This window comes from Crotalus tigris, unplaced genomic scaffold (genome assembly GCF_016545835.1).
Source record: "Crotalus tigris isolate CLP2741 ecotype Arizona unplaced genomic scaffold, ASM1654583v1 scf7180000024153.1733885, whole genome shotgun sequence".
In the NCBI taxonomy this organism is placed as follows: Eukaryota; Metazoa; Chordata; class Lepidosauria; order Squamata; family Viperidae; genus Crotalus; species Crotalus tigris.
Window position 1 is genome coordinate 776,330 of NW_024100414.1, and position 25,443 is coordinate 801,772.

General features: G+C 48.2%; 1 protein-coding gene across 2 annotated transcripts in view; it reads left to right on the top strand.

Moving 5' to 3' along the window:
* Positions 1–25,443, top strand: part of PNPLA7 (patatin like phospholipase domain containing 7) — a 45,224-nt gene that overhangs the window by 14,350 nt on the left and 5,431 nt on the right. For both annotated transcript variants that reach the window (XM_039322927.1, XM_039322926.1), the window contains exons 19-28: positions 4,777–4,890; positions 8,257–8,317; positions 8,951–9,100; positions 15,311–15,374; positions 15,885–16,053; positions 16,875–17,057; positions 17,723–17,841; positions 19,724–19,880; positions 22,754–22,870; positions 23,315–23,384. In XM_039322927.1, coding sequence (XP_039178861.1) covers positions 4,777–4,890; positions 8,257–8,317; positions 8,951–9,100; positions 15,311–15,374; positions 15,885–16,053; positions 16,875–17,057; positions 17,723–17,841; positions 19,724–19,880; positions 22,754–22,870; positions 23,315–23,384 — 1,204 coding nt within the window. The remainder of the gene's footprint in view (positions 1–4,776; positions 4,891–8,256; positions 8,318–8,950; positions 9,101–15,310; positions 15,375–15,884; positions 16,054–16,874; positions 17,058–17,722; positions 17,842–19,723; positions 19,881–22,753; positions 22,871–23,314; positions 23,385–25,443) is intronic.

Below are 25,443 nucleotides of genomic sequence, written 5' to 3' on the forward strand. Positions count from 1 at the left end.
GGGGAGGCTGGCTGACCTGCTTGCCTTGGGTTTAGAAGCCATTCCATGACCGTCGCATGGAAGGTGAGACAGGCCAGGGATGGTTGGAAGGACCACGTTATCCAAGGTGTCAAAGGAGATAAACCAGGAAGATCCAGCTTCCGACCAGTTCAGCCCATAACCTGCATCAGGAGCTATTTAAGCGAAGGAGCTGAATCCCAGTGCATTATTCTTAATGGAAGTGTGTGTGTGGGTGGGTGTGTTTGTCTCTTTACACACAGCTTATGACCCCAGCTGAGCCCCAAATTTAGTAGTAACAAATAGCTGTGGATCTCTTGAAGTGCTTCTCAATATTGCTTCTTTTTTGAGTGGCTGCAGTATCGCTTTTTGCCACCTGCAGTGGTGGCGCTGTGGCACAGCAGAAGCCACATCAGCCGTGTCTCTTGCTGGCCACGGAGGGACCCGAGTCCACTGGCCGCTGTTTCGAAAGATGTGATCCTTTCAATTCCCGGCGTCCGTCAAAAAGAGGAGCCAAAAAGAGGACAGTGGAGGAATGGACCTCCCACTCTTTCCCCACTGAGGGGCTCCTTTGCACCACACAGGTGACCCTTAAGGACACAGATAAACCTCCACAACTCTTGAAAAGGAGGCAAATGACCAGCGGTTTGCAAGGAGTAGAAATCCTTCCATTCCCCACCGTCCAGTCAGAGCCGAAGAAGCCTCTTGGAGGAGAAGCAAAATGTCTTCAGAGGGAAAAGTCCAGTGTCCTCCTGGAAAAAAAAACAACAACAACAAAAAACATCTTTGGGATGGCTGAGAATCTCCCTAGGCAAACAGCCCTGATTCTCTTAAGGACTCTGGCAAGGAATGGGGGCAAAACCCACTTAGTAATTCTCTCGCTTGGGCTCCATCGTGCTCATAAGTTGAGGACCACCTCTGTTGTCTGTGAAATGCAGTTCCCAAGTACGGTACGTGTTTCGTGCTGGGCAACTTCTCTTTAAGTAAACTCTGCAGCAAAACGGAGCAACTTCCCTAGCAGCAGGCCGCCTCATCCCTGGGTGATATATCACCGCGAATCTGAAATTAAATTAGCCAGAGCTGCTGGGAGCCAGCTGGTGAGGCTGCAGATTCCATTATACGCTCCAGGAGAGGGGGATAAAAGAGCCTGTCCTAAACGTCCTAGCTAATTCAGCTCATAAATACTAGCCGGGTGGGGCGAGGAGCAAAAAAGCACTTGATTTCTTTTAGCGGCGATCTCAAAGGGCTCCGTGGAGCTGCTGCCTTTCCTCCTGCGGAGAGGAAAAGATCAGGGCTCGCGTTTAACGACGGCAAGACAAGTCGTAAAAAAGGGGGGCAAGACTCGCTTTGCCAGTTTCCCCCTTTGCAACCTGAATGTTGGGCTCGTAAGCCGAGGACTGCCTGAAGAAAGTAGAACTGCAAATAGAAGTAGAATGGGAGTGGCAAAAGTCACCGTCTCCTGGGGATCGGCCCAAAGTCACCCAGCCGACTTTCGTATCCAAGGGGGGACTAGAACTCACTGTCTCCTGGTGATGGGTCCAAAGTCACCCAGCTGGCTTTCATGCCTAAGGGCAGACTAGAACTCACCGTCTCCTGGTGATTGGCCCAAGGTCACCCAGCTGACTTTCATGGCTAAGGCAGGACGTGAACTCGTGGTCTCCTGCTTTGTAGCTTGGTGCCTAACCACTAGCCCAAATGTTTCTAAACCTCTCTGAACAGCAGTCTCTTTTGAAGATTTGCAGAAGGTTATTTTTACGATTATTATTGGAAAAAACAGTGCTTTAGTGTAGAGCCTTAGCTATCCTAAAGGCTTTGAGAGATGGATGGTAATTGATCCAGCCTGTTGCACCGGAAGGACTCTGGAGAATATAATCTTGAATAAGTGCCAAAACTTTTTCAGCTTAGAAAGGATTTACTTTTCATTTGCTTTGAATAGTAGCCAACTCCTCTCCCAAAAAAAATGGGCGTCAATAGTATTGATCTTGGCTAATTAAAATATGCTTCCCTCAACTGATTTCCCAGCTTTTTTTGCAAAGCACCAACGCATGTGTAAATGGTTTTAAGTGCCCTGCCTCTTGAGGATAACAAGGATTCTTATCTCGACCTGGAAAAATTAAATGACGTGATTAATCCCTCCGTTTGTCCAAGATGCAAGTGGCAATTTTCCAATGCCGTGCTTGATTAAACGCTGGGTTGAAATCCGAATAGAGAGCCAATTAATTTGCCCTTAAAGGGAGCTTACTTTGATGTCATCCATCTTCTTGGACTCTCCCCTTGTTCAGCTCTTTTCGGATATTTTTTTCTGCTAAAGTACCTGCTCCAGAACCCTGAACTCTTCCAAAATAGAGGCGCTTTTGGAGATTTCGTAGGACCCAGCATTGTAGGGCTGGGAGGTGGGACCTTAGATCTTAGATCTTCTAGTCTAGTCCAACCCCTAACCAAGGCAGAAGAATTTACACCATCCCAGTCAAATGGTTTCCCAGTCTACCAGTGGTCCCTTGGTACTCAGCTGCTTTGAAACCCATCAGCGTTGATACTCAAAGCGTTTTAGGCGAAGCTAGAATTTGCCTTGTGATTCACTACGTTATTCCTGATGAGGAAAAATATTGTTTGCTGCTCTTTGTTTTTGGTACTCATCGGGCCTCCCGGAACCAATTAACAATGACAAAGGGATGAGGAACAAACAAAGCCCAGTTATCTTTTGAAAAACACACCATGAATGGCTGTTATCTTCTCTCGGTGCCAATGGACCTCCTCGGAATATCTGATTGGCTGAAACGGGACTCCTCTGGTAGACCTGCTCTTAAGTTGTGAGCCCCATAAGAACTGAAGGACAGAAGAGGACCACAGAGCAATAAAGATGGAGGTCACCATTAGTTAATGGGAGAAGGAGGCTTATCTCCCCAGATCCAGAATACTAGCGAAGAGAAACGTCCCTATATAAAGGGAGTCTCCCGTGAGGACTTCTTTGTAGACCAGAGAACCACCATGAATGGCTGGTAACTTTTCTCCATGGTGATGGACCTCCACAAAATATCTGATTGGCTGAAATGGACTCATCTGACAGATCTGTTGTGAACCCCATCAGAACTGAAGGACAGAAGAAGGCAAATCCATTCCTTTAGTCCTGTTGAGAAGTTCACCCCTTCTACCTGCACGTTGAGGTTCTCCTCTTTCCTTTGCAATTGCCCAGAGGAGACGAGCTCTTTTGGAGACATGTTTCAATGCCGGACGTCCGTCTCCTCTTTCTGGCATGGTGTAGAGACTCTACTTGTCTACTCAATCAAGAGAAAGCACTCCCGTTTCTTTCCTCAACTTGAAGTGTCTTGGCGGCCTGAACGTTGCAGCAGAAATGTTGGCTTTCCTTCAGCAGGACTGAGATCGTTGGCAACTAGGAGTGGCCCCTAAGAGTTTTTGAAAGAGACACTCTGTTCTTGCAGGATCTCTAGTGCCATGTTCTTCTTGGCTGTTCTTCTTTCTCCTTCTCCCTCTCCAATTCCCATCCTTAAGCATGCCTCCACCCGTTTCCACAGGCTTTGGATGAAGGCACCTCTTTGGCTACTGCTGCGGTGCTCTCCAAGCGAAAAGCAATCAGCTAAAAACAGATGCCGTTCTCCTTCACGTAACTCGCAAAAAAATAACATCCAGTTTTGGCTGCCCCGCTATTAAAAAAAAAAAAAGACGTTGAGACTCTAGAAAGAGTACAGAGAAGAGCAATAAAGGGGACTGGAGGCTAAAACATATACAAAGAACCATTGCAGGAATTGGGTATGTCTAGTCTAGTGAAAAGAAGGATTAGGGGAGACATGATAGCAGCCTTTCAATATTTGAGGGGCTACCACAAGGAAAAACAGAGTCAGCCTATTCTCCAAGGCACCACAAGGCAGGAGAAGAAGCAACGGGTGGAAACTAACCAAGGAGAGAAGCAACTTGGAACTAAGGAGAAATTTCCTGACAGGGAAAACAATTAACCAGTGGAACCACCTGCCTCCAGAAGTTATGGGAGCTCCATCAGTGGAGGTTTTTAAGAAGAGATTGGACAGCCCTTGGTCTGAAACGGCATAGGGTTTCCTGCCTGAGCAGGGGGTTGGGCTAGATGGCCTCCAAGGTCCCTTCCAGTCCTGTGATTCCATGGGTTGCTAAGCCTCAGCTGACTTGGGTCTCTCTTGCCCTGCTCAGCTGAGGTTTATTGTGGAGCAAAGCAGCAGGAAAGCAGGCTGAGTTTGAAGCATGAAATGTCAGCAGCCCCCGCTGGGCAGAAAGTGACAACTCACTGCTCATCTCCTGCTTTTGTGCTCTTCTGCATTTTGGGGAGGGGGTGTCCTTGGTGCTCTCTGAGCGCAGCTGCTTTCAACAGAAGCAACCAAAGACCCCCCCCCCCAGCAGGTCAAGCCCGGGCTACAACTATTCTTTCTCTCTTATTTGTTCTGCCTTTGCCAGAAACGCTCGAAGCAGACTCCTGCCAGCTCTTCAGAAAAGTGGCTTTCTCAGCTCCCAGAATTCTCCGTGGTAGATGGGGAATTCTGGGAGCTGAAATCCACGTTATCTGGAGACTGTTCAGAGAGGGCCGCTTTCAAGGGACGGTTCTAAGATTCTACAGTGTCCTTTAGGGATGGCTGGGCATCATAATTAGGGTTTGGGGGGGAAAGGCTGCAAAGAAGAAGCAGAATATCTGGATTTAATAGGAACTTTGGTTGTGAAGGATGACCAGGGCCTTCTCGGCAACGGGTCAGCGGTTTCTGACGCCATTTTAATAACAACTTTGTCTCCTGCTTCCAGGTTGAAGCACTCACTCACCAACCCAGGGCGACGACGGTCCATGCTGTTCGGGATTCTGAGCTGGCCAAACTTCCTGAGGGAGCTCTCAGCTCGATCAAACGCAAGTTCCCCCAGGTAGGAAGGGTGCTCTGCCTGTCGTCTGAATTCAAGTCAAGAATTATCCCTGCAGAGAGGGATCCCACAGCTCACCTAGTAGACAAAACTCCTTGCCTAGAGCACAGGTAATCCTCAACTTACAACAGGTCATTTAGCGACCGTTCGAGCAGGAGAGCCTACACCATTTCAGACAAGTAGCTTTCCAGTCTCTTAAAAGCCTCCAGTGATGGAGCACCCACAGCTTCTGGAGGCAGGCCGTTCCACTGGTGAATCCTTCTCACTGTCAGAAAATTTCTCCTTAGTTCCAGGTTGCTTCTCTCCTTGATTAATTTCCATCTGTTGCTTCTTGTCTTGCCTTTTGGGGATTTGGAGAATAAAATCTTCCTTCCCCATGGCGTAAGGAAGACGAGGAGAGAGCAAAACCCCAGGTTTCCATTGTGTGTTGTCTAAATGTGGATCTGGCCCACTCAATAATTTTTATTTTTTATTTTGCCCCCACAGCCCTTGCCAGCGTGTCCTCCTGACAACTTGTGTGCATTTGAAAGCTACTTTATTTTTAGAAGAGCGCTCCATCTGTCTATTATTCCTAGCAAAGCAGCAGTTGCGGTTTTCGTAGAGAAACTGGGCCACGCAGCTACATTTGACTTATTTTTTTCCCCTGCCCTACTTAGTAAGCAGCGCTTTAAAAGCCACACTTTGATTGTGACACGGAAGCCAAGACAATCGGGGTGTTTGTTACGGCTGTGTTGAGGGTGTCTGGTATATTCTGAGTAGCATCAGAAAAAAAAAAACATCAATTTTTTTTTTTAAAATAATAACGTTACGGTTTTAGACACGATGGAGAGAATTTGGTCCTTGAGTTACAAACAATCGTCCAGCGAATATTTGAAGTCAAAAACTCTGCTGGAAAGAGTGATTTATATTCAGTCCTCGCACTTACGACCACTGCAGCCTCCCCACGGTCATGTGAACAGTATGTGGGCGCTTGGCAACCGGCTTGTAATTGACAGCGGTTGCAGCGTCCTGGGGTCACATGATCCATCCGTTGTGACCCTCCGACATGGCAATTAATGGGGCTGAATGACCACGTGATCCACTTAACCACCCTGGCAAAAATGATCCTAAAATTGGGCCTGACTCGTTTTAAAACCAGCTTGCTTAGCATTGGGAATCCGGGTCCCCCCCTTTGCCGTCGTAAGTCGAGGACTAGGGGCGAATGCCAGAGCAAGCCCATTGTTGCTTTTCTGCTCTGCTTATAAGAGTCAGATGAGAGACCCGTTCTTGACGTCCCTTTTATTGATGTTCTCCCGGAGCAGATTTGACGCACAATTCCTTCCAGCTGTTCACGTGTTGGCTCCCAATAGACTACCACACACATTATCCTCTGCACGGGCAAGACTGGGCAGCGGGCTGGGCTAGAAGACCTCCACGGTCCCACCCAACTCCGTTTTTCTGCTGTTATTAAGGCAGATTCGCTCCTGATGGCAACGACAAGGGGCCAGGACTCCTTCCTTTTTCTCTGCTGGCTGTAAAGATTGGAAGAAGTGCAAAATTGCTGGAGGAAACAGCTTGGCTGTCTTGATTGCAACTTTTTTTTTCCCCCTTTCTTTTTTTGAAAAAAAAAAAAGAAGTGTTTACTGACATGGTAGGGGTTTATAGAGAGGGAGGTTTTTTTTCCCCCCTCGCTTTCCACCGAAGAGGGGTGGGGAGGACAGCGTGTCTTCTTTCCCCCAGCAGAGCAGCTTTTAAACTCCCAAGGAGTGTGCGTGCCAGACGCATTGTTCCCACCCCAAATTGATGTTCCTGTTAGGTTGCCATAGCAGCCGTGGAGTGACTCAACCAGTGGCAGAAGGCAGCTTGCTGTGCTGGGGCTGCACACTTGTTTTTGAGCCCATGGCTTCACGTCACGTGAAAGCGGGCTGCAGAGCCCCCCCTCTTTCCCCTCTCTCCTCGGGCTTCAGAAGTTCACGCCCGGGGTCCTGAACCTCGTCCACACAAGTGGCCTGCCTCTTGCCCATCCAAACATCTGACGTCAAGAGACCCTGGCACATGGACTTACTTCTTTCCAATAATATCTGTTGCCTTTGACGAAGCCCGCCCGTAAAAGAAACCCACATAAGCCAAGAATCCAAAGAAGCAATCCAGAGGACGAAAAGAGGGTGGAAAAATATAAAGAAAACAAAAGCACGGCGAAGAGGCCCTTGATACTCTGTGAGTTTGGCTGCTTCCCGGCTGACGTTTCGTTTACCCAAAATCCTCAGGGCTAGAAGGGTGGGAGCAGACCCCCACACCCTTCTAGACCCCCATACCCCAAACTAGCTAACACCATCAGGGCTAGAAGGGGGGGGTCCACTCCCTCCCTTCTAGCCCTGATGATGTTAGCTAGTTTGGGTCGTGCAACGTCTGCAAGAAAACAGCCCAGCTCAGAGAGCACTCATTTCAGCCCTGAGCCACAAATAAGTATCGAAAAACCCAAATATGTACGAAGAATGACTTCTGGCTTTTTCCCAAGTACATGGAGCAAGCTTAATGTTGGTTCTTAGTTTAAGGATATAGTAAAAATGTCCATTTCCCCCAGAACATATGGAGCTACTTCTGAGTCGTTTCTTTATCGTCATTCACCCACAGACAGAAACTTGCCAGAATAAAACAACGATCTGCCTAAATGTAGATGTACTCTGAATTGCTTGCTCTCTTCCCGCCCACCCAGACAGTCCATCACTGGAGGTTTTTAAAAAGAGACTGGATCACCATTTGGGGGGTTGGATTAGAAGATCTCCACGATCCCTTCCAGCTCTGTTGTAAGCGCCACTCACAACCTAGGTTAAGCACCTGGGGTGAATGCCACGTTGTGAGTACACCACCAGGAATGGAAGGGGGCCTCCAAGCTTTGCTCTGAAGCTGACCCCTTCCTTGGCTGAGCAAACCTGGAAGACATTTTTTTCCTTCCTTCCATGCCTTTGTCCGTCCTCTGGGTTTGCCCGTCCCCTCCTTCCTGGTCTCGTAGCCAAACAAAGTCCTACTCATATTCTCCACATGCACACCGCAGTGAGATGAATTAAGTCCAACCAGGATGGACGCTGACCTTTCACGCAGAGCGCTGGCCTAGGTTTTCAGGAAGATCCCTTTAGAAAAGTCGCCCGGCTCCCCTTGGAACAGAATCGGAAAGATTTAAGGTTAATCCCTCTCTTTAGCCGACAATAGAAGTGGTGGTAGGTTTTTTGTTGTTGTTGTTGTTTTTTGTTTTTTTGATAAAAGGTCCTCAGCGTTTTGGCAGCCCTCCAGCTGAAAGTTTTTTTCTGCTTTCTGTTAAATGGTTTGGATCCATGGTGGTGATTATATCTCTGGTTTCCCCCCCCCCCCCATTCTCTCTTTGCTCTCCAGGTCGTGACGCGGCTTATACATCTGCTGGGTGAGAAGATCCTTGGGAATCTCCAGCAAGGGGGTAAGATGCGGAATGCTTTGGCTCTTTCTCCTGCTTCTTGGGGGCTGGAGGGGGCAGTTGTGTGTGGAATTACAGGAGGAAGACTGGGACAATCCGCCTGTATACACTTAACGACCAAAACTGAGCCCAGAATTGTTAGGTGGGAAATTCCTTAAGCGGGTTTTGCCTCGTTTTACTCCCTTCCTTATCCACAGTTGCTAAGTGGATATCTTCAGTTGTTAAATTAGTCACAGGGTGTTTAATCTGGCTTCCCCCCCCCCCCATTGTCAGAAGGTGGTGAAAAGGGGATCATGGGACCCTGGGACGTTGCCACCGTCATAAATACGAATCAGTTGCCCGGTGTCCCGAATTTTAATCCCTTGACCTCTGGGATGCTCCAACAGTTTTGAGTCAATTTTCAATGCCGTCGTAACTTCAGACAGTCACTAAACGAACTGGAGTTCCATCAAGAAATACCTGCACGTATTTGAACTGCCCGAATCTCCTGATTTGACAAACCTACTTCTATCACGCCTCTGAGATTTGGGCCCGTCTTCTCAAGTTTCACATTAATGCCAGTTTTGGGCTGGGAAGTTCTGGATGCTTCTTCCCTCGGCCTACGGTCTTCTCCAGTGGGATTTTTTTTCCCTCCAGGGCACCAGTTGGGCTTGCACACTGCCAGCAGCAAGTGGGACGCCAGCAACCCAGCCAGCAACCTCGCCACGGTGGCCATCATGCCTGTCTCTGAAGATGTGCCTCTTTCTACCTTCACCCTGGAACTCAAGCATGCCCTCTGCGCCATTGGTAAGACCTCCTGGCTTCCTGGTGGCTTCAGACCATCCGTGGGTGGTCTGAGAGGGACGTCCAGGAGATACGTTCTCAAACTTTGGTGGCCCGTCTGAAAAAAGCTGGAATGGCCCCGTAGAGTGGGATGTTCAAGTAGGGTTTCTCTCCTGTGAGTTTCTGCTTTGCCCTTTTTATCCAGTGTGAAGAGAGCAGATTTAATCACGTCTTGAGTGACTCATAAGAGCTCAGAGGAGATTGTTCTTCTTTCCTTAGCTGACAGGTCATCCGAGATCTCCTCAAAAGCAGCCAAGCTGCTTTCAAATTGCCATCTGACACTTAACTGGTGTCATAATTCTGTTAATTTTAATAACCGAGATCTATTTTCAACGCTCACTTCAAGCGTCTCATCTTTAGCTAAGGATAACATCGGGTGGAGGGCTCGTTTGGTCTTGAGGTGAGGCACCAGGCTGGAAACCAGGAGGCTGTGAGTTCTAATGACGCAGCTAGCTGAGTGATCTTGGGCCAGTCACTCTCTCTCTCAGCCCTAGGAAGCAAGCAACGGCAAGCCGCTTTGGAAAATCTTTGCTAAGAAAACTGCGGTAGCTTTGGGGAAGGGCTTGATCCAATGCCCCTAAGCTACTTTGAACATCTGGCTGGCTGTGCGACAAACCATAATACATTAGAAGGGACCTTGGAGGTCTTCTAGTCCAACCCCCTGCTCAAGCAGGAGAGCCTAACCCTTTCCAGAAAAGTGCCTGTCCAATCTCTTCTTGCAAACCTCCATTGATGGAGCACCCACCACTTCTGGAGGCAACCTTTTCCGCTGATTAATTGTTCTCACATTCAGGCAATTTCTCCTTAGTTCTAGCTTGGATCTCTCTTTCATGATCTTCACCCGTTACCTCTTGCCCTGCCCTCAGCATCGGAGAATGGGCTGACCCTCTGCTGTCTGTGATAGCCCCTCAAGTCATGGAAGACATCTACCAGGTCTCCACTAGTCCATCTCTTCCTTAGAATAGCCACACCTGGTTTTCTCAGTTGTTCCTCATAGGGTTTAGCCTCCAGACCCCAAATCATCTTTGTTGCTCTTCTCTGCACTCTTTCTAGAATCTCAACCTCTTTTGTGTGTGTGTGTGTGTGTGTGTGTGTGTGTATCGGGGTGAATACTGCATCTAATTCCGGTCATAGGACCCTTATCAACAAAGACGATAAGGGATCTGCAGGCTAAACTCTACCATGAATGGTTGAGGGAGCTAGATATATCTAACCTAATAAAGAGAAGAGTGATAGTTGTCTTCCCTTAGTTGAAGGGCTGTCACAAAGAAGGGGGGGGGGTCACCTTGTCCCAAAGGTGCTCTTTCAAAAGGCAACTGGTCTTTCTTTGTTCTTCCTTCCAAAGTCCAGTTGCCTTTTGAAAAAAGCACCTTTGAGCTGCAGGACTGAAGAATCTCCACAGACAGAGGGTCCACTTATTCTCCAAAGCACCAGAGGGCAGGACAAGAAGCAATGGAGGGAAGCTTATCAAAGGGAAAAGCAAACTAGAAGTAAGGAGACATTCCTGACCGGGAGAACAATTCACCAGAGGAACCACTTGTCGTCTTCTTGACCTCTTTCCAACTAGCTACACTCAATCAACCACCCCGTCCGGAACTTACTGTACTTAGCCTGCTGATCTCAGCCGGGGACCCTGTGCTCGCCTTTTGTCACTGTCCCTCCCAGATGTAATTATGTGGCACAAAGGGACATAATTGACCCCCTTTTTTCCCCTCCAAGTGTCTCCCGGAGCGTGGGAAAAAAGCTCTGACGTCTCTCAAAATATGAGCTACAAAGCCTCCGAGCGGTAAAGCTGAAGCTTTGCATTCGGCAAAATAAAATAAAATAAAAAATCTATTTCCAACAGAGCTCGTTCTGCTCTTTTAAACATGACTTTTCCTCTTGAAAATCAAGGCCTGGCTTTGCCCTGCCTCTTCGCGGAAAGCCTTCCCTTCCTCGTACAGATAGCCCTGGACTTACAGCCACTTGTTTAGCGACCGTTCAAAGTCACAATGGCACTGCAATAAGTGGCTTTACGACTGTTTTCCCGCGCCTGCGACCGTTGCAGTCATGGGATCCAAATTTCGGAGGCTTGGCGACTGACTCGTATTTAGGACGGTCGCAGCATCCCCGGGGGTCACGCGGTCCTCCTTTTGCAAAGTCAGTGGGGAAGCCACGTTCACTTAACGACCGTGCAGTGATTTACTTAACGGCTGTGGCGAGAAAGGTCGTAAAGGGGGTCGAAATTCACTTCCGACAGTTTTCTCGCTCGCACACACAAATTTAGGGGCTGGGTTGTGGCTGTCAGCCTAGGACTGTTTATAATGTGGGTCTCTTTCCAAGCCAGGTTAGACTGAGAGCTAGCTTCCCACCCAGATCTAAGAACGATGCTCCAGCAAACAGACGTGTGATGTGAGCTGCACATGCAGCTTTCCTTTATGTGCTGGAATGATGAGTCATCCAGAAATGATGTGGTGGTGGGGGAAGAGAGGTGAGAGGAAGGGAAAGAAAAGGTGGCCGGCTGTGTGGATGCTTTTTCCGTCAGACAAAAACACCTGCTGTGTTGCAGAAGCTGGCGGGGGCCCTGTGGCTTTTTTTCTTGCACAGCCCCTAACCAATAGCACTGCGGAGTGGGGAAAACGCCCCGGGCCAGCCAAACCATCTAACAAATCTAAATAAATAACCCGTCTCCATAAATCTGGCATAACTGTGCAGAGTTTATGACACAACCTCGTCCTGCCATCAATGCATTTAAACAATTGGTAATGGAATTAAAAGCCGGGTGCCATAAAACTTTTTCCGAACGCCAGTTGGGCGTCGTAAATCTTGTTGCGAGCCGCTGCTCAAAGTTGCAATGGCAGGAAATGATTTTCGGGGGGGGGGTAAAGAGTTATAGACCGAAATAGTTGGACATTGTGAGAACAAGCAAATCAGGGTTTATCTCTCTCTTCCCTCTTTCTTTCTCGCTCTCTCTTCTTTTTCTCTGCTTATCTCTCTCTCTTCTCTCTCTCTTTCACACTCTCTCTCTTTTCTTACAATGTGGAGCCACCGTTGGTGAATTTGTACAAAATGAACAAGTTGAGCAATGTTTGAATAAGGCTGAATACAGCTAGTGAAGCAAAGCCAATGGGAGAAAGTGGAGTCATTTAACGACTGCATGTCATTCAATCAACAACTGAAGTGATTTGTTTAACAACCCATGGCCCCAAAAGTCGTAGAATCAGTCCCTTGTTTAGCGATGGAATTTCAGGTCTCAATTATAGTGATAAGTCTGTATCTGTACTTCCTTTCCAGATTGTGAAAACACCTCAGTGCATGAAAGCATCCAGGCCGATAAAAAAGCCTAGCAATTCAAAAACACAGCACGCTCTCAGATTCCGTATCTGCTCCCATTTTAAAACTTGGCCAAGCGTTTATCTCTTTGGCTCTCACGAGCGGCCTTGGAATTCTTTGGCCCGCTGTGTATTAGTCTAGCCAGAAGGGCATGATCTGCGTAGGAAAATAACAAAAAAAAGAGGGAAGAAACAGATGTTAAGGAGAGAGGGAGAGAAAAAAGTTGAACATAAACAGAACAAAGACATTATGCAGATCGTGATGGAATAAGACAACTAATTGAAACTCCTGCCGGGGAGAAACGCAAAGGAGTTTTTGAACAATAGTGCTGTGTTCTCCCACCTGGAGCTTGTCTTTCTTTGAGGAAGCCTGCTAGCCATCATAGAGAGGGAGAGAGAGAGAGAATGAGAGAGAGAGAGAGAGAGAGAGAGAGAGAGAGAGAGAGAGAGAGAGAGAGATGGGGAAAAAGAGAGAAGGATTTGGGGGGACATAATAACTGCCCTCCAGTTCTTGAGGGGCTGTCGTGGAGAAGAGGGGATTGACTTATTCTCCAAAGAGAGCAAGACAAGAAATAATGGGTGGAAGTTGACGAAGGAGGAATCCAACCTCGAATTAAGGGGGAAAAAATTCCGACAGAACAATTAATCAGTTTGCCTTCCGAAGTTGTGGGTGCTCCATCGCTGGAGGTTTTCCAAAATTCGACTGGATAACCAGTTGACTGGGATGGTATAAGGCTCCTGCCTTGAGCAAGACGGGTTGGACTAGATGACCTCTGAAGTCCCTTGCAAGCCTATGATTCTTACGTGTGTCCGTCTGTCTGCCCAACCTTTCCTCTTGGATTCAGGCCTGCTCTTTCCTGCAGTCTGAGGGAGACTCTGTTGCCCCATTACCTCCCCCAGTCAAGTCGCTTTACATTTCAGCCCTGAGCAATTTTGTCTTTTTTTTTTCCCCCTTTGATGGCGCTCCATTCTGCTAACAGGAAAATGAGTTATTTATGCAGCGCGGGCTATATTTCTGGCTGGGTTCCTATTCCATGTTTCCCCAGCACCGTCTGTCTGCATAGCTCCTGACCTTTCTCTCCGGCACGACATTGATCTCTTTTTATTTAATTCCCCCTCTCTTCCTTCCCACCCCCACCCCCCTCAATTTAACACGCTGCCAAGCTGCAGTTATTCTACAGAGCGAACCCCGGTGCTTTGCTCTCCTTTAGATCTAGCAATCCAAAACTGCCCATTCAGCCGTGGTTTTTTTTTTTAGAAGCTAGAGCTGTAACTTACAGGGTGATTATTAAAGGGATTTGGGGTGATCCTAAAACGGGAGGGAAAAGGTGCACGGAAGTTAAGAGCTGCGATCCAAACAGGCAAACTAAAGATTGGTGAACAGCGAGGGCCGTCGTGGAACTTGGCTTGCAAGTTAGGACAAGCAGACTCTGTCACCAAGCAACGCACCAAAGACGTGTGGATAGATTAAAAAGCATGCTGGTTCTTTTGTACAGGATTTGTCTCATCCGTGGGCCCCAGCCATTTGGTGAATATTGTTTAGGAAGAAAAGCGGAATTTTTATGGGTTTTTCTCTACCTCTCATTCAGGCAAATCCAGTTTGGTCCTTTGCTGCCTCCTCGATCTTTTTTTTTTTTCCCTGAGGTTATGTTTGTGGCGTTGTGGGCTGGTATCATGGTTCTTGTGAAAAAGAAAAGCTGACCCATCCCTAGGAAATAGCTGCAACAATCCAGCTGTCCTGAGTGCTCTTTGTTTAGAAAAAATGGGATATAAATCCCAATTATGGATAGATTGATCATGTGCCATCAAGTCGGAATCAATTTCCTTCACCAGGAGAGAGAAAGAGAGGGATGGAGAGAGAGAGAGAGAGAGAGAGATTGGTACTTTCAAATCAGGGCTGACTTCTGGTGACTCCTTGGACTAGCTGTTTTTTGAAAGCGGTTCGCCATTGCTTCCTTCCCAGGGCTAAGCAAAAGGGACTGGCCTCGTGCCTAAGGCTGGATTAGAACTCAAAGGCTCCCAGTTTCTAACCTGACACTTTAACCACTACACCACACTGGCTCTTATCTCCAGAGAATTAGGCCTTTGCATAACGTTTCTGAGTAGGATCATTTAAGCTTGGTTATTCATGCCTTAAAGGAGAGCTCTGGGTTGATGTGTTTGATGATCCATTGGTTTGTTTTCGTGGTGGTCCACAAATTCTCAGGATTCTTCTCCAGTGCCGAGTTTTAAGAACATCCGTGCTCTTCTTCTCCTGCTTCATCGAAGTTCAACTTTTCTTTCCATAGAGGGTCACGGGGAGCAAACACTGTGGCCTGCTTTGGACTACCACAATGAAGAGGGGGGTCAGCCCATTCTCTAAAGCTTCTGAAGGCAGGACAAGAAGCAACGGGCGGGAACTAATCAAGGAGAGAGGCAACCTAGAACAAAGGAGAAATTTCCCGGCAGTGAGAACAACTAATGAGTGAAACAGCTTCTCTCCAGAAGTTGTGCGTGTTCCATCCCTGGAGGTTTTCGAGAAGAGACTGGACAGCCACTGGTCTGGAACAATCTGGGGTCCCCTGCTTGAGCAGGAGGTTGGACTAGAAGACCCCCCCCCCCAAGGTCCCTTCCAACTCTTGTGATTCTGTAATTCCTCACAATACTAATCTTTCAATCACGTTCCCACCCAGGATCTCCTCACATCTGGTTCTGCTGCTTAAGATGCTTTGATTGATGCTCCTTTCAGCCCCAAGCTTTTTATTTGGCTTAGCTGCACCCTGGAGGGAGGTCGAGTTGCCAGGGAAATGACAAGCATTGGAGTTAAAATCTTGAGGGCAAATCAGTGGCCCTGCTGGTAAGTAACTCCTTGACCTCTTCCCAGGTCCCACCCTGCTGCTCACCAGCGACAACATCAAGCAACAGCTGGGCTCCGCCGCTCTTGACAGGTAAGGACTTTCATTGTCCCCCGGACAATGTAAGCAAGCCCTTAAAAACTCGAAACTCATCCGAGAAGCTTCTTCAGAGGAGAAGCTGAAAAGCTGAAGAAGCTCCAGAGCTGAAGAAGCTTCTTGGGTGAGAAGCGAAAAGTCTTCAAAGAGGAAAAAAAGAGAGTCCAGTCGCCTCGTGAAAAAGCACCTTTGGGCCAACCATGGACCTGGAGGATCTCCATAGATATGGAGATGTAGAACGATGGTGCAAAACATCCTTCTTCGGAGGACCAAGAAAGACCGGCTTAGGGCCTCACCAGGTAGAAGCTCGGCAGACACCAAGGCAGAGCTGAGTGAGCATCCTTAAACTTGAATCCCTTGCAAATCCCTTAAATGGCAGAAGCCCAGAATGCTAGGAAGATTCTTCTAGGCTCCTCGCTGGTTGACCCGCCCGGTAGATTGTAGATGATGCCGCGTGACCAGCCTCCAAGAAATTCACCGCTCTCTTCTGCCCCTCTTCTCCCTTAGCATCCACGAGTACCGGTTGTCCAGCTGGTTGGGCCAGCAGGAGGACATGCACCGCATTGTGCTGTATCAGTCAGACGACACCCTCACGCCCTGGACTCAGCGCTGTATCCGGCAGGCCGACTGTATTTTGATTGTGGGCCTGGGTGAGCAGGAGCCGACCGTCGGGGAGGTGAGTCACGCTGGAACTGCTCAAAAAGAATGCAAATTTGATTCTGGCTTTGTTAGACGTCAGATGCAGTTTGTAAACTTGGAGGGTGGGGAATAAAATGGTACAGATAATATTTGACTTAACAATCACAACCCAGCCCAAAGTTTCTGTCGCTCAATGAGATAGTTGTTGAGTAAGTTTTGCAGCAGCCTTTCTTGCCACAGCTGTTAAATGAATCACTGCAGTTGTGAAGTTAGTAAACCCGGTTGTTGAGCGGCTTCCCCGTTGGCTTTGCGTGTCACAGGGAGACCGCGTGACACTGGCATACTGCAACCGTCCTAAATAGGAGTCAGTTGGCAAGGATCTGAGTTTTGATGCCGCAACAGTTGTAACTGTGAAAGCCGGTCATAAATCCCTTTTTTTTTTTCAGTGCCGTTGTAACTTTAGATGAGCTGTTGTAAGTCAAAAACCGTAGTTCAGTGTTTCCCAAACTTGACAATTTTAAGGCATGTGGACTTCAACTCCCAGAATTCCACAGCCAGCGTTGCTGGCTGTGGAATTCTGGGAGTTGAAGTCCTCATGCCTTAAAATTGTCAAGTTTGGGAAACACTGCCGTAGTTCATGGTTGTTTGCCTACAGACGGAATCTTGTCCGACTAAAGCTACGATTTGCATAACTATGGTAACAACTAGGAAGGCTTCATCCTTGCTGTCTTCCTGCCCACCAGACTTTCTAAGCTCTATGGTCTCTTTGCATTCTGGGAAGGAGCCCCCTCCCTCTTCCTACCTTCCACCATAACAATCACCTAACCCCCCCCACCCCCACCCCATTTTCCGTACCAGTTGGAACGGATGCTGGAGAACACGGCCGTCCGAGCTCAGAAACAACTGATTTTGCTGTATCGAGAAGACGGCCCTCTTCCTTCCCGGACCGTGGAGTGGCTCAACATGCGCAGCTGGTGCTCGGCCCACCTTCACCTCCGCTGCCCTCGCCGAGTCTTCTCACGGCGGAGCCTGCCCAAACTGGTAAGGGGCTGCGTCGTGGGTGCCCCGGTCCATGGCTGAGTTGTACGCGGGGTCAACCCTTAGCTGTGATGTCCCACCCGAATCTGTGGGTGTCCGTGGCCCAGATGCTGGCTGCGTTTCTACACTGCGCTGTGTTATCCCGTGCTTTGGTTGGTTTCCTTCCTTCCTTCCTTCCTGCCTTCCTTCCTTCCTCTTTCAGAATATTTCTCTTCCACATTTTTTTCTCTCTTAATCCTTCCTTCCTTTCTCCCTCTTTCCCTTTACTTTTTCTTTCCTCTCTCCTTCCCTCTTTCTTATATTTTCCTTCTCTCTCCCCTTCCTTCCTTCCTTCCTTCCTTCCTTCCTTCCTTCCTTCCTCTCTACCCTTCCTTCCTTCCTTCCTTCCTTCCTTCCTTCCTTCCTTCCTTCCTTCCTTCCTTCCTTCCTTCCTTCCTTCCTTCCTTCCTTCCTTCCCAAAAGGCTGCCTAGATCCATGGAAAATTTGAACTTATTAGACCTGAATTTCCTGACTTTGCAAACAAAAAAACAAACAACACACACACACACACACACACCACCCTTATTCTTATTAATGGGCCATATTCCTGCTTTCCTTCCTACGGCGTGATGGATGGTATTGGCCAACGCTGAAAGGCTTGTATTGCTCTCTGCTCTTCCACGTGCAGAAAGAAATGTATGAACGCGTCTTCCAGAAACCTGCAGACAGACACTCCGACTTCTCCCGGCTCGCTCGCGTCTTGACAGGAAATGCCGTGGCTTTGGTCCTCGGAGGAGGTGGCGCACGGTAAGAGTGCTTTGAAAGACGAGGGACTTTCTGCATCTGATGTTCCCTGGGAATGCAGAATCCTTCAGGCTTCTTTCTTGCATCGTGACAGCAACAGATGGCTGGATCTCTCTTCTCCTTCTCCATCTTCTCTATCTTCTGCTTCTCCTTGACTATCTTCTCTTTCTTGTTCTTCTTGTCTGTCTTCTCCCTCTCTTTCTCCTCTTTCTCTTTCTCCTTCTCCTTCTACTCCTCCTTCTCTATCTTTTCCTTCTCCTTGACTGTCTTCTTCTTCTTCTTCTTCTTCTTCTTCTTCTTCTTCTTCTTCTCCTTTATCTTTCCCTCTCCTTCTGTTTCTCTTCCCCCCCTCCTTCAGCCCTTTTTCAAATGGTTAGCATCCTCCACTTTTCATCTGCGCCCTCCCCAGCTCCAAATATGGATTTGGAAAGCAGAGTGGTTATTAGGAAAAGCTTCCAGAGAGGTCAAAAGGTTTGACCACACGGTTAGGGATCTGCACTGTGGTCCTGTGCCAGATGAGCTTTAATTGGATTCCTGAACCAAGCGGGGGGTGGGTGGGTTAGAGGGCCCGACAGCTGGCTTGTACAAAACAGCTGGCACACACATGTTCTGTGCACCAGTTACAATGCCTTTGCCATTTCTCCTCGGGGTTAGAACTCAGCCCTTTGCACACAGCGAGCTGGCAATTCTAAAACCTCGCTCGAGGTTCACAGCAGAACGCTGGCCTCAAAATACAGATTATTTCAGCCTCGCTTTCTCTAGAGGCAGGATCCCCACCAAGGGTGGCTTCCGGATCCCCGTATTTTCCATCCCTGCCTCCCTTCTCTTTCTTGTCCCTGTTCAAGTAACCCTGCAGCCTTGGAAAAGCAGCTGCCCCTCCCTTCCCGCTTGCCTCCTCAGTGAAACTATTCAGGCTTGAGATAATTTAAGAGTTTGGGCTTTGCAACCGGCTCTTGAAAATGTCACCTTTTGTCTGTCGGAGCAGTTGGCTGCTCCCCGGCGTAGTCGGGGTAGGGCAATGTGGGCTGGCTTGATGCCTGCTGTGCACCACGAAGTGAACCTTGGAATTTTCTTGTCTCCTGTACATTCACAGGGGTAATTAGTTCCTGGCTGCAATTCCCCTCGTTTGATTGTTCTAGTATTTTGGGAGAGCTGCCATAAGTAAAATCGCCCACACGTTGTTCCAGCATCCAGAGCTGTTTCTGTTCCTCTCTCTTCCTTTTGTTAGCATCCCGGATTTCGCTCCCTTCCTCCCTTGCCTTTGCTCGATCCCAGTGGAGGAGCAGAAACACAAAACTCTGTCAACAGATCAAGGGGAGCCTTTTGTTCTGCCAGCCCTTCCTTCTTTCGGCTGCTCGTTTGCTTGCAAGAAATTTTTTATTTACTTACTTATTTTTATCGGCAGTTGTTAACAGTTGTTCAGTCGAGGGCCTGAGCTGACAGCCATTTTTATTAGCCGCCGTTAAGCCAGTCTGTATGTCTGGATGAAGTTCGGCCAAAGGGCCATCTTTGCAAAACGTATTTTGCAAATTGTGTTCTTTTCCTTCTTGTTCTCTCTCCTTCCTTCCTTCCTTCCTTCCTTCCTTCCTCTCTCAGAACATTTCTCTTTGTATTTTCTCTCTCTTAATCCTTCTTTCCTTTCTCTCCCTCTTTCCCCTTGCTTCTTCCTCCTTCCCCTTTTCTTATCTTTTCCCTTCTCTCTCTCTCTTTCTCTCCTTCCTTCCTTCCTAGAAAATTTTCCAGCTTCTTTTGACTGCTTCTTTTCCTGCTTCTCGTGCTAGCAACCCTTATTAAAAAGTACACTGCAAGGAGTTTAATTTTTTAAATTTTTTTTTTTAAAAAAGCACCTTTCTTCTTTCCAACCCTGCTGCTCCTGCCTCTTTAGAGGATGTTCCCAAGTCGGGGTAATCAGAGCGCTGAACGAAGCTGGAATTCCCGTTGACATGATTGGCGGCACGTCCATTGGCTCCTTCATGGGCGCCCTGTACGCGGAAGAACGAAGCTACACCCAGATGCGGATCAAAGCCCGGCAGTGGGCCATGGTAAGAGATAGCTCATCGCCGGTCAAGCCAGTCGGACGTAAAAATAGGAGCAACCCCCCCCCCTGCCTTCTAGCACTGATGATGTTACCTAGTTGGGTCCTGAAACGTCTGCAAGAAAACCACCAAGATCAGAGAGCCCCAAGGACCCCACTGTTCTCTCGCGCACACCCTTGGTAGCTGAGTGGATCCTTTCTGACCATTTGGCCCCTCCTTAAAACTGGACTTTAGGGAGTATGGAAACTATGGGTTTTTATTTTCATTTATTTAGATTTTTTTTTAACCCTGCCTTTATTGCTTTAAAAATAACTCAAGGTGGTGAACGTACATAAAAACCCTTCCTCTTCCTATTTCCCCCCCCCCCAGCAACAATCCTGTGAGGTAGACTGGGCTGAGAGGGAGGGACTGGCCCAAAGTCACCCAGCTGGCTTTCATGCCTAAGGTGGGACTGGAACTCCCAGTCTCCTAGTGGTTGACCCAGAATCACCCAGTCAGTTTTCATGTATAAGGCAGGACTAGATCTCCCAGTCGCCTGGGGATTGACCCAAAGTCACCCACTCAGCTTTCATGTGTAAGGCAGGACTAGAATTCCCAGTCTCCTGGTGATTGGCCCAAAGCCACCCAGCCGGCTTTGGTGTGTTAGGCGGGACTAGAACTTCCTAACGCCTTTGCTCTGGGTTTAATCCATCTCTCCTCCAACTCGTCTTCCTCTTCATTTACTTTTCTCTTTCTCTCCTTCCACATGCTGCCCTGCTTAGAAGCAATGGAGGTAATGGTTGGCCTGGAGCAATTTGTTTGTGTTTGCTGTGAAGCAGAAGTGATCTTGTAAAAGGAAAGCCCTGCGCGTTCACTAAGACCCCCGCAGGGGGTGACCGGTCACTTCTAAGAGACCGTCTCTTGGCCCCATCAACTTGAGAACTTTATTTTGGAGGGAGGGAGGGAATAACTTCCTGGACGGTCTCTAAAACCCAGTGAATTGTACATGAATGGCTCACCTCCTGCTTACAGCGGCGGTGGGCCTTTCCCACCCAGTCTGTCTTCTGGCCACTTCAAAATGGCGTGCTTTGATTTATGGAGTGGGGAAAGCACAGAGTCCGTGAGAATTTCTGAGCCCGGCGCTTGTCAAGTCTTGCTTAATGGAGAAAAAAGACCCAGGAAAAGAGAAACTACAGTAGGGTGGGTTTTTTTTTTCCCCCAGCCATTTTAGCATCTCTCAGTATAGGGATAGTAATCAACATAACGACCATCATTAAGCCCCAAATTGTCGTCGCTAAAGGAGACGTCTGTTAAGTGAGTTTTGTCCCTGTTTCACCACCTTTCTTGCCGCAGTTGTTAAGTCAGCAACCTGGCTGTTAAGTGGCTTTCCAGAGGTCACAAAAGGGGGAACCACGTGACCCCGGGACCCTGCGGCCGTCGTAAAAATTTTGATCACGTGACCCCGGGGGAGGCTGCAGCGCACGTGTGAAAAACGGTCAACCGTGCCGTTGTAGCTTCAGATAGTCACTCAACGAACGGTTGTAAGTTGAGAACCTTTCTCCCCCTCATTTTTATGGGGGGAGGGAGGGGCCACAGCCTGGCTGTCTCTTCTTCCATCTTGTGATCCAGCAGAGTTCAGCTCGGGAGGCGGCCAGCCAGAGTGGAAACAGGTGTATTGCTTAGTGCCAAACATCCTTGGCGTGGCAAAAATGTTTGTGAGCACAAAGGACGTGAGAGGTCCCTGGTTCCAAAGACAGCCAGTCCCTGACTTTATTGAGGAGGGGAGGGGAGGAGAGGAGAGAGTGGAGCCAAGAGAGAAGAGAAGAAAAAGAGAAAAGGGGAGAGAAAGAGAGGAGGGGAAAGGGGAAGAGTGGAGAAGAGAGGAGGAAGAACAAAGAAAGGGACGAGGGGAGGAGAGGAGCAGAGAGGAAGAGGAGAAGAAAGGCATAAAGTGAAGAGAACAGAAGAGAAGAGTGAAGATAAGGGAGGAGAGGAAGAAGAAAAAAATGGAGCAGCGGGAGGAGAATAAAGGAGAAGCATGAAGGAAGGGGAGGAGAAGATTTGAGAATCGGTCCTGCCCCCATTGACTGGGCAAAATGGGGGCGAGGGGGGGTGCTTCCACCCACACACACCCCAGACCATTCAGTTTGGACCTTGCATTACCTCTTGCTTGTGTCTACCAGCTGTCATCTCTTGCTAAAACGAAGCCAGAGATGGCTCTGGGGGCGGGGAAAAGGGGTTTGATATTTTTAGAAGGTGCACACACGCACACAAACACACACACACACACACAGAGAGAGAGAGAGAGAGAGAGAGAGAGAGACCTTGTCCTTTGGCATCAGGGCAATGAATCAACAGCAACCAGATCGCGAAAAAAAGAGCGAAAAAAAGAAAGCTTAAGAATAGAGTCCAGAAAACTGAAATACTGTACATAATTTTTAATGTTTTTTTTGGCACTTTCTTCTTCTTCTTCTTCTTCTTCTTCTTCTTCTTCTTCTTCTTCTTCTTCTTCTTCTTCTTCTTCTTCTTCTTCCTCTTCCTCTTCCTCTTCCTCTTCCTCTTCCTCCTCCTCTTCTCCTTCTCCTTCTTCTGCTTCTCCTTCTGCTGCTGCTGCTGCTGCTGCTGCTTCTGCTTGTATCATCCTTAGTTTGCATTGCTGTTCATCTTTTTCATGGTGTTGTATAATGTATGTTTTGCCCTGAGTGATTTGCCCGGTTGGTCACCATGAAATATCTATCCCCAAATCTTCAGCAGATTAGTGGCTGTACCAGAAGGACCCTTTAAGCCTCCCCTTTCGCCTCTTTGGCTGTCCACATTTAACCCACCTAGTTTTCATGAGCGCTTCAGCTTCTCGTCCCCCTCCCCGTCTTTATGGATCAACAGCTTGGCTCTCTTGGCAGAATATGAACTCGGTGCTGAAAACGGTTCTCGATTTGACCTACCCCATCACCTCCATGTTCTCCGGAGCCTCCTTCAACAACGGGGTCTGCGACATCTTCAGAGATAAGCAGATCGAGGTAGGTGTGCGGGTCCGTCCCCAGCGCGACACAGGAAGGCGGCGGGGCTGAAAGGTCGGAGAGTTTTTGACAGTTGTGTCTTTAAGATGGGTTGTGCGTGCATGTCTGTGGAGGTTCTCCGTCATCCAGGTCCATGGTTGTCCCAAAGATGCCTTTTCAGGAGGCAACTGGACTTTCTTGCTTTTTCCTTTGAAGACGCTTCGCTTCTCATCCCAGAAGCTTCTTCAGGTTCTGACTGGATGGTGGGGGAGGGAAGGATTTATACTCCTTGTAGACAGCTGGTCGTTTGCCTTCTTTCAGAGAGTCGCTGAGGCCACTTGGAGGTTTATCTGTGACACATTAGGCCACGTTAGGCAGCTAGGCACCCCTGGGTGTTTAGATCCGGTGTTGAATTATCTCGCCCGCCTTGATTCCTCTCTCTAATGAGCTCTTTCTGTGCGGCAGGACCTCTGGATTCCTTTCTTCATCATCACCACAGACATCACAGCCTCGGCTATGAGGGTCCACACCGACGGTAGGGAGCCTGCGAGAATTGGGGGTGATTTGGGCAAGGATCATCTTGTGTGAAGAAAGAAAAAGAAAGAAAGAAAGAAAGAAAGAAAGAAAGAAAGAAAGAAAGAAAGAAAGAAAGAAAGAAAGAGAGGGAGGAGGGAGGGAGGGAGGGAGGGACAAAGAAAGAAAGAAAGGGAGGAAGGAAGGAAGGGACAAAGAAAGAAAGAAAGGGAGAAAGGAAGGAAGGAAGAGACAAAGAAAAAGAGGAAGGGAGGGACAAAAAGAAAGAAAGAAAGAGGGAGGAAGGAAGGAAGGGACAAAGAGAAATAAAGAGGGAGGGAGGGAGGGAGAAAGGAAGGGACAAAGAGAAAAAGGGAGGGAGGGAGGAAGGGACAAAAAGAAAAAGAAAGAAAGAAAGAAAGAAAGAAAGAAAGAAAGAAAGAAAGAAAGAGAAAGAAAGAAAGATTCAAAATATCAAGTAGATCTAACATTAACATTAAAAAAAATCCCATCCCAGCTGAAGGCGGGGAGATACCTGAAAGAATAATACGTTCTCCTCCCCTTAGGGAACGGGCCTCCCAACAATTATAAACTTCCTTTTTCTTATTTCTCTAATTGACTCTTGGAAGGAGCCAAGCTGAAGTCAAGGGAAAGAAGTCACCTGGGCCTGAGGCTGCCCTCCCAAAGCTAAAAAGCCTAGAATTGTAATTAACTGATTAAAGGGCTTTTCGGTGACTTTATCCCCATCAGCCAAGAAAGCACCGGCTTGACAGCGGATTGGCTGGGCAGCCTGTTTTCGAATCCTCCCCAACTGCCTTGAAATCACGCCGGGCGTCCCCCGTGTCCGTGGGTAGCTTCTCTGCCCCTCGCTTGCTTCTTTCTTCGGGGCTCAAAAAAACCGAACCCCAGAAATACGTGGACTTCCCACCCTGCTGATTCAGGAGAGCCGTGACTTAGGAAGGTGAGGCTGGAATTTTCCCGGCTAGGGAGCGAATCCAACCCTCTTTTTTTTCTGCTGATTAAAACAACTCGGCTTGTAATGGAGACAAATCTCCTCGTGACGGTGCAGAAGAGAACGGAGCGAACCGCTTTAAGAGAGCCGCAGAGTCTCCTCCGTGCCCCCGTGGTTGGGTAGGAAGATCAAGTGGGCTTCTGCAGAATCCTGCCCAGATTGGCCTTCTTCTCAGACTCCTAGTCTGTTCCCCAACCTGCCTTGAGGAGAAGCCCAACCAAGCCCGTTTATTTGTTCTACCCTCGCCCAAAGTTGGCCAAAGTCGTCGGCCAGCGCGGTGAGATGATCTACAGTAAAATACAGGTCGTCCTCAATTTGAGAACAGTTCATTTAGTGGCTGTTGGAAGTTACAATGGCACTGGAAAAAGGGACTTACAACCATCTCTTTCACACTTAACGACCGTCACGGCATCCCCAGGATCATGTCATCAAAACTCAAAGACGCTTGCCAACTGACTCGTGTTTATGACGGTCCCGTGAAGTCAAATGCGGGAAGCCAGCTTCACTTCGCCCTAAGACATTGCTTAGCGAATGTCTCACTTTATGAATTATGACAGGTGGAGATGCTGGGCCATTCGTCTGAAATGGTATAGGGTTTCCTGCCTTCCAACTATTATTATTATTATTATTATTATGGATCATCGCACAGTCAGCCAGATGTTCAGACTGGATTTCGCATTTTGTCTACCTATCGAGTCCTTACCCAGGACCTGGGATAGGCAGATGTGGATGTTTGATGGTATTACAGATACCGTCGCAGGATGGAAGCAGTTCCTAGTAAGGCTGCCTTTTGCAATTGACTAATAGCAAATTTGTCAATGCCAATGGTGTTCAAGTGGTGCTCCAGTTGTTTTGGGATTGCACCCAAGGAGCCTATTACTATTGGTACCACCCTTGCTTGCTTTTGCCACAGTCTTTCTATTTCTATTTGTAGGTCTTTGTATTTTGTGATATTATGATTATGATGATGATGATGATGATGATGATGATGTCTGTCTTTCCATGCCTTCTCCATGTTGGGGACGAGGGTAGCTGGGAAGTGACCATAGATCTCCTTCCTCTCCCCTAA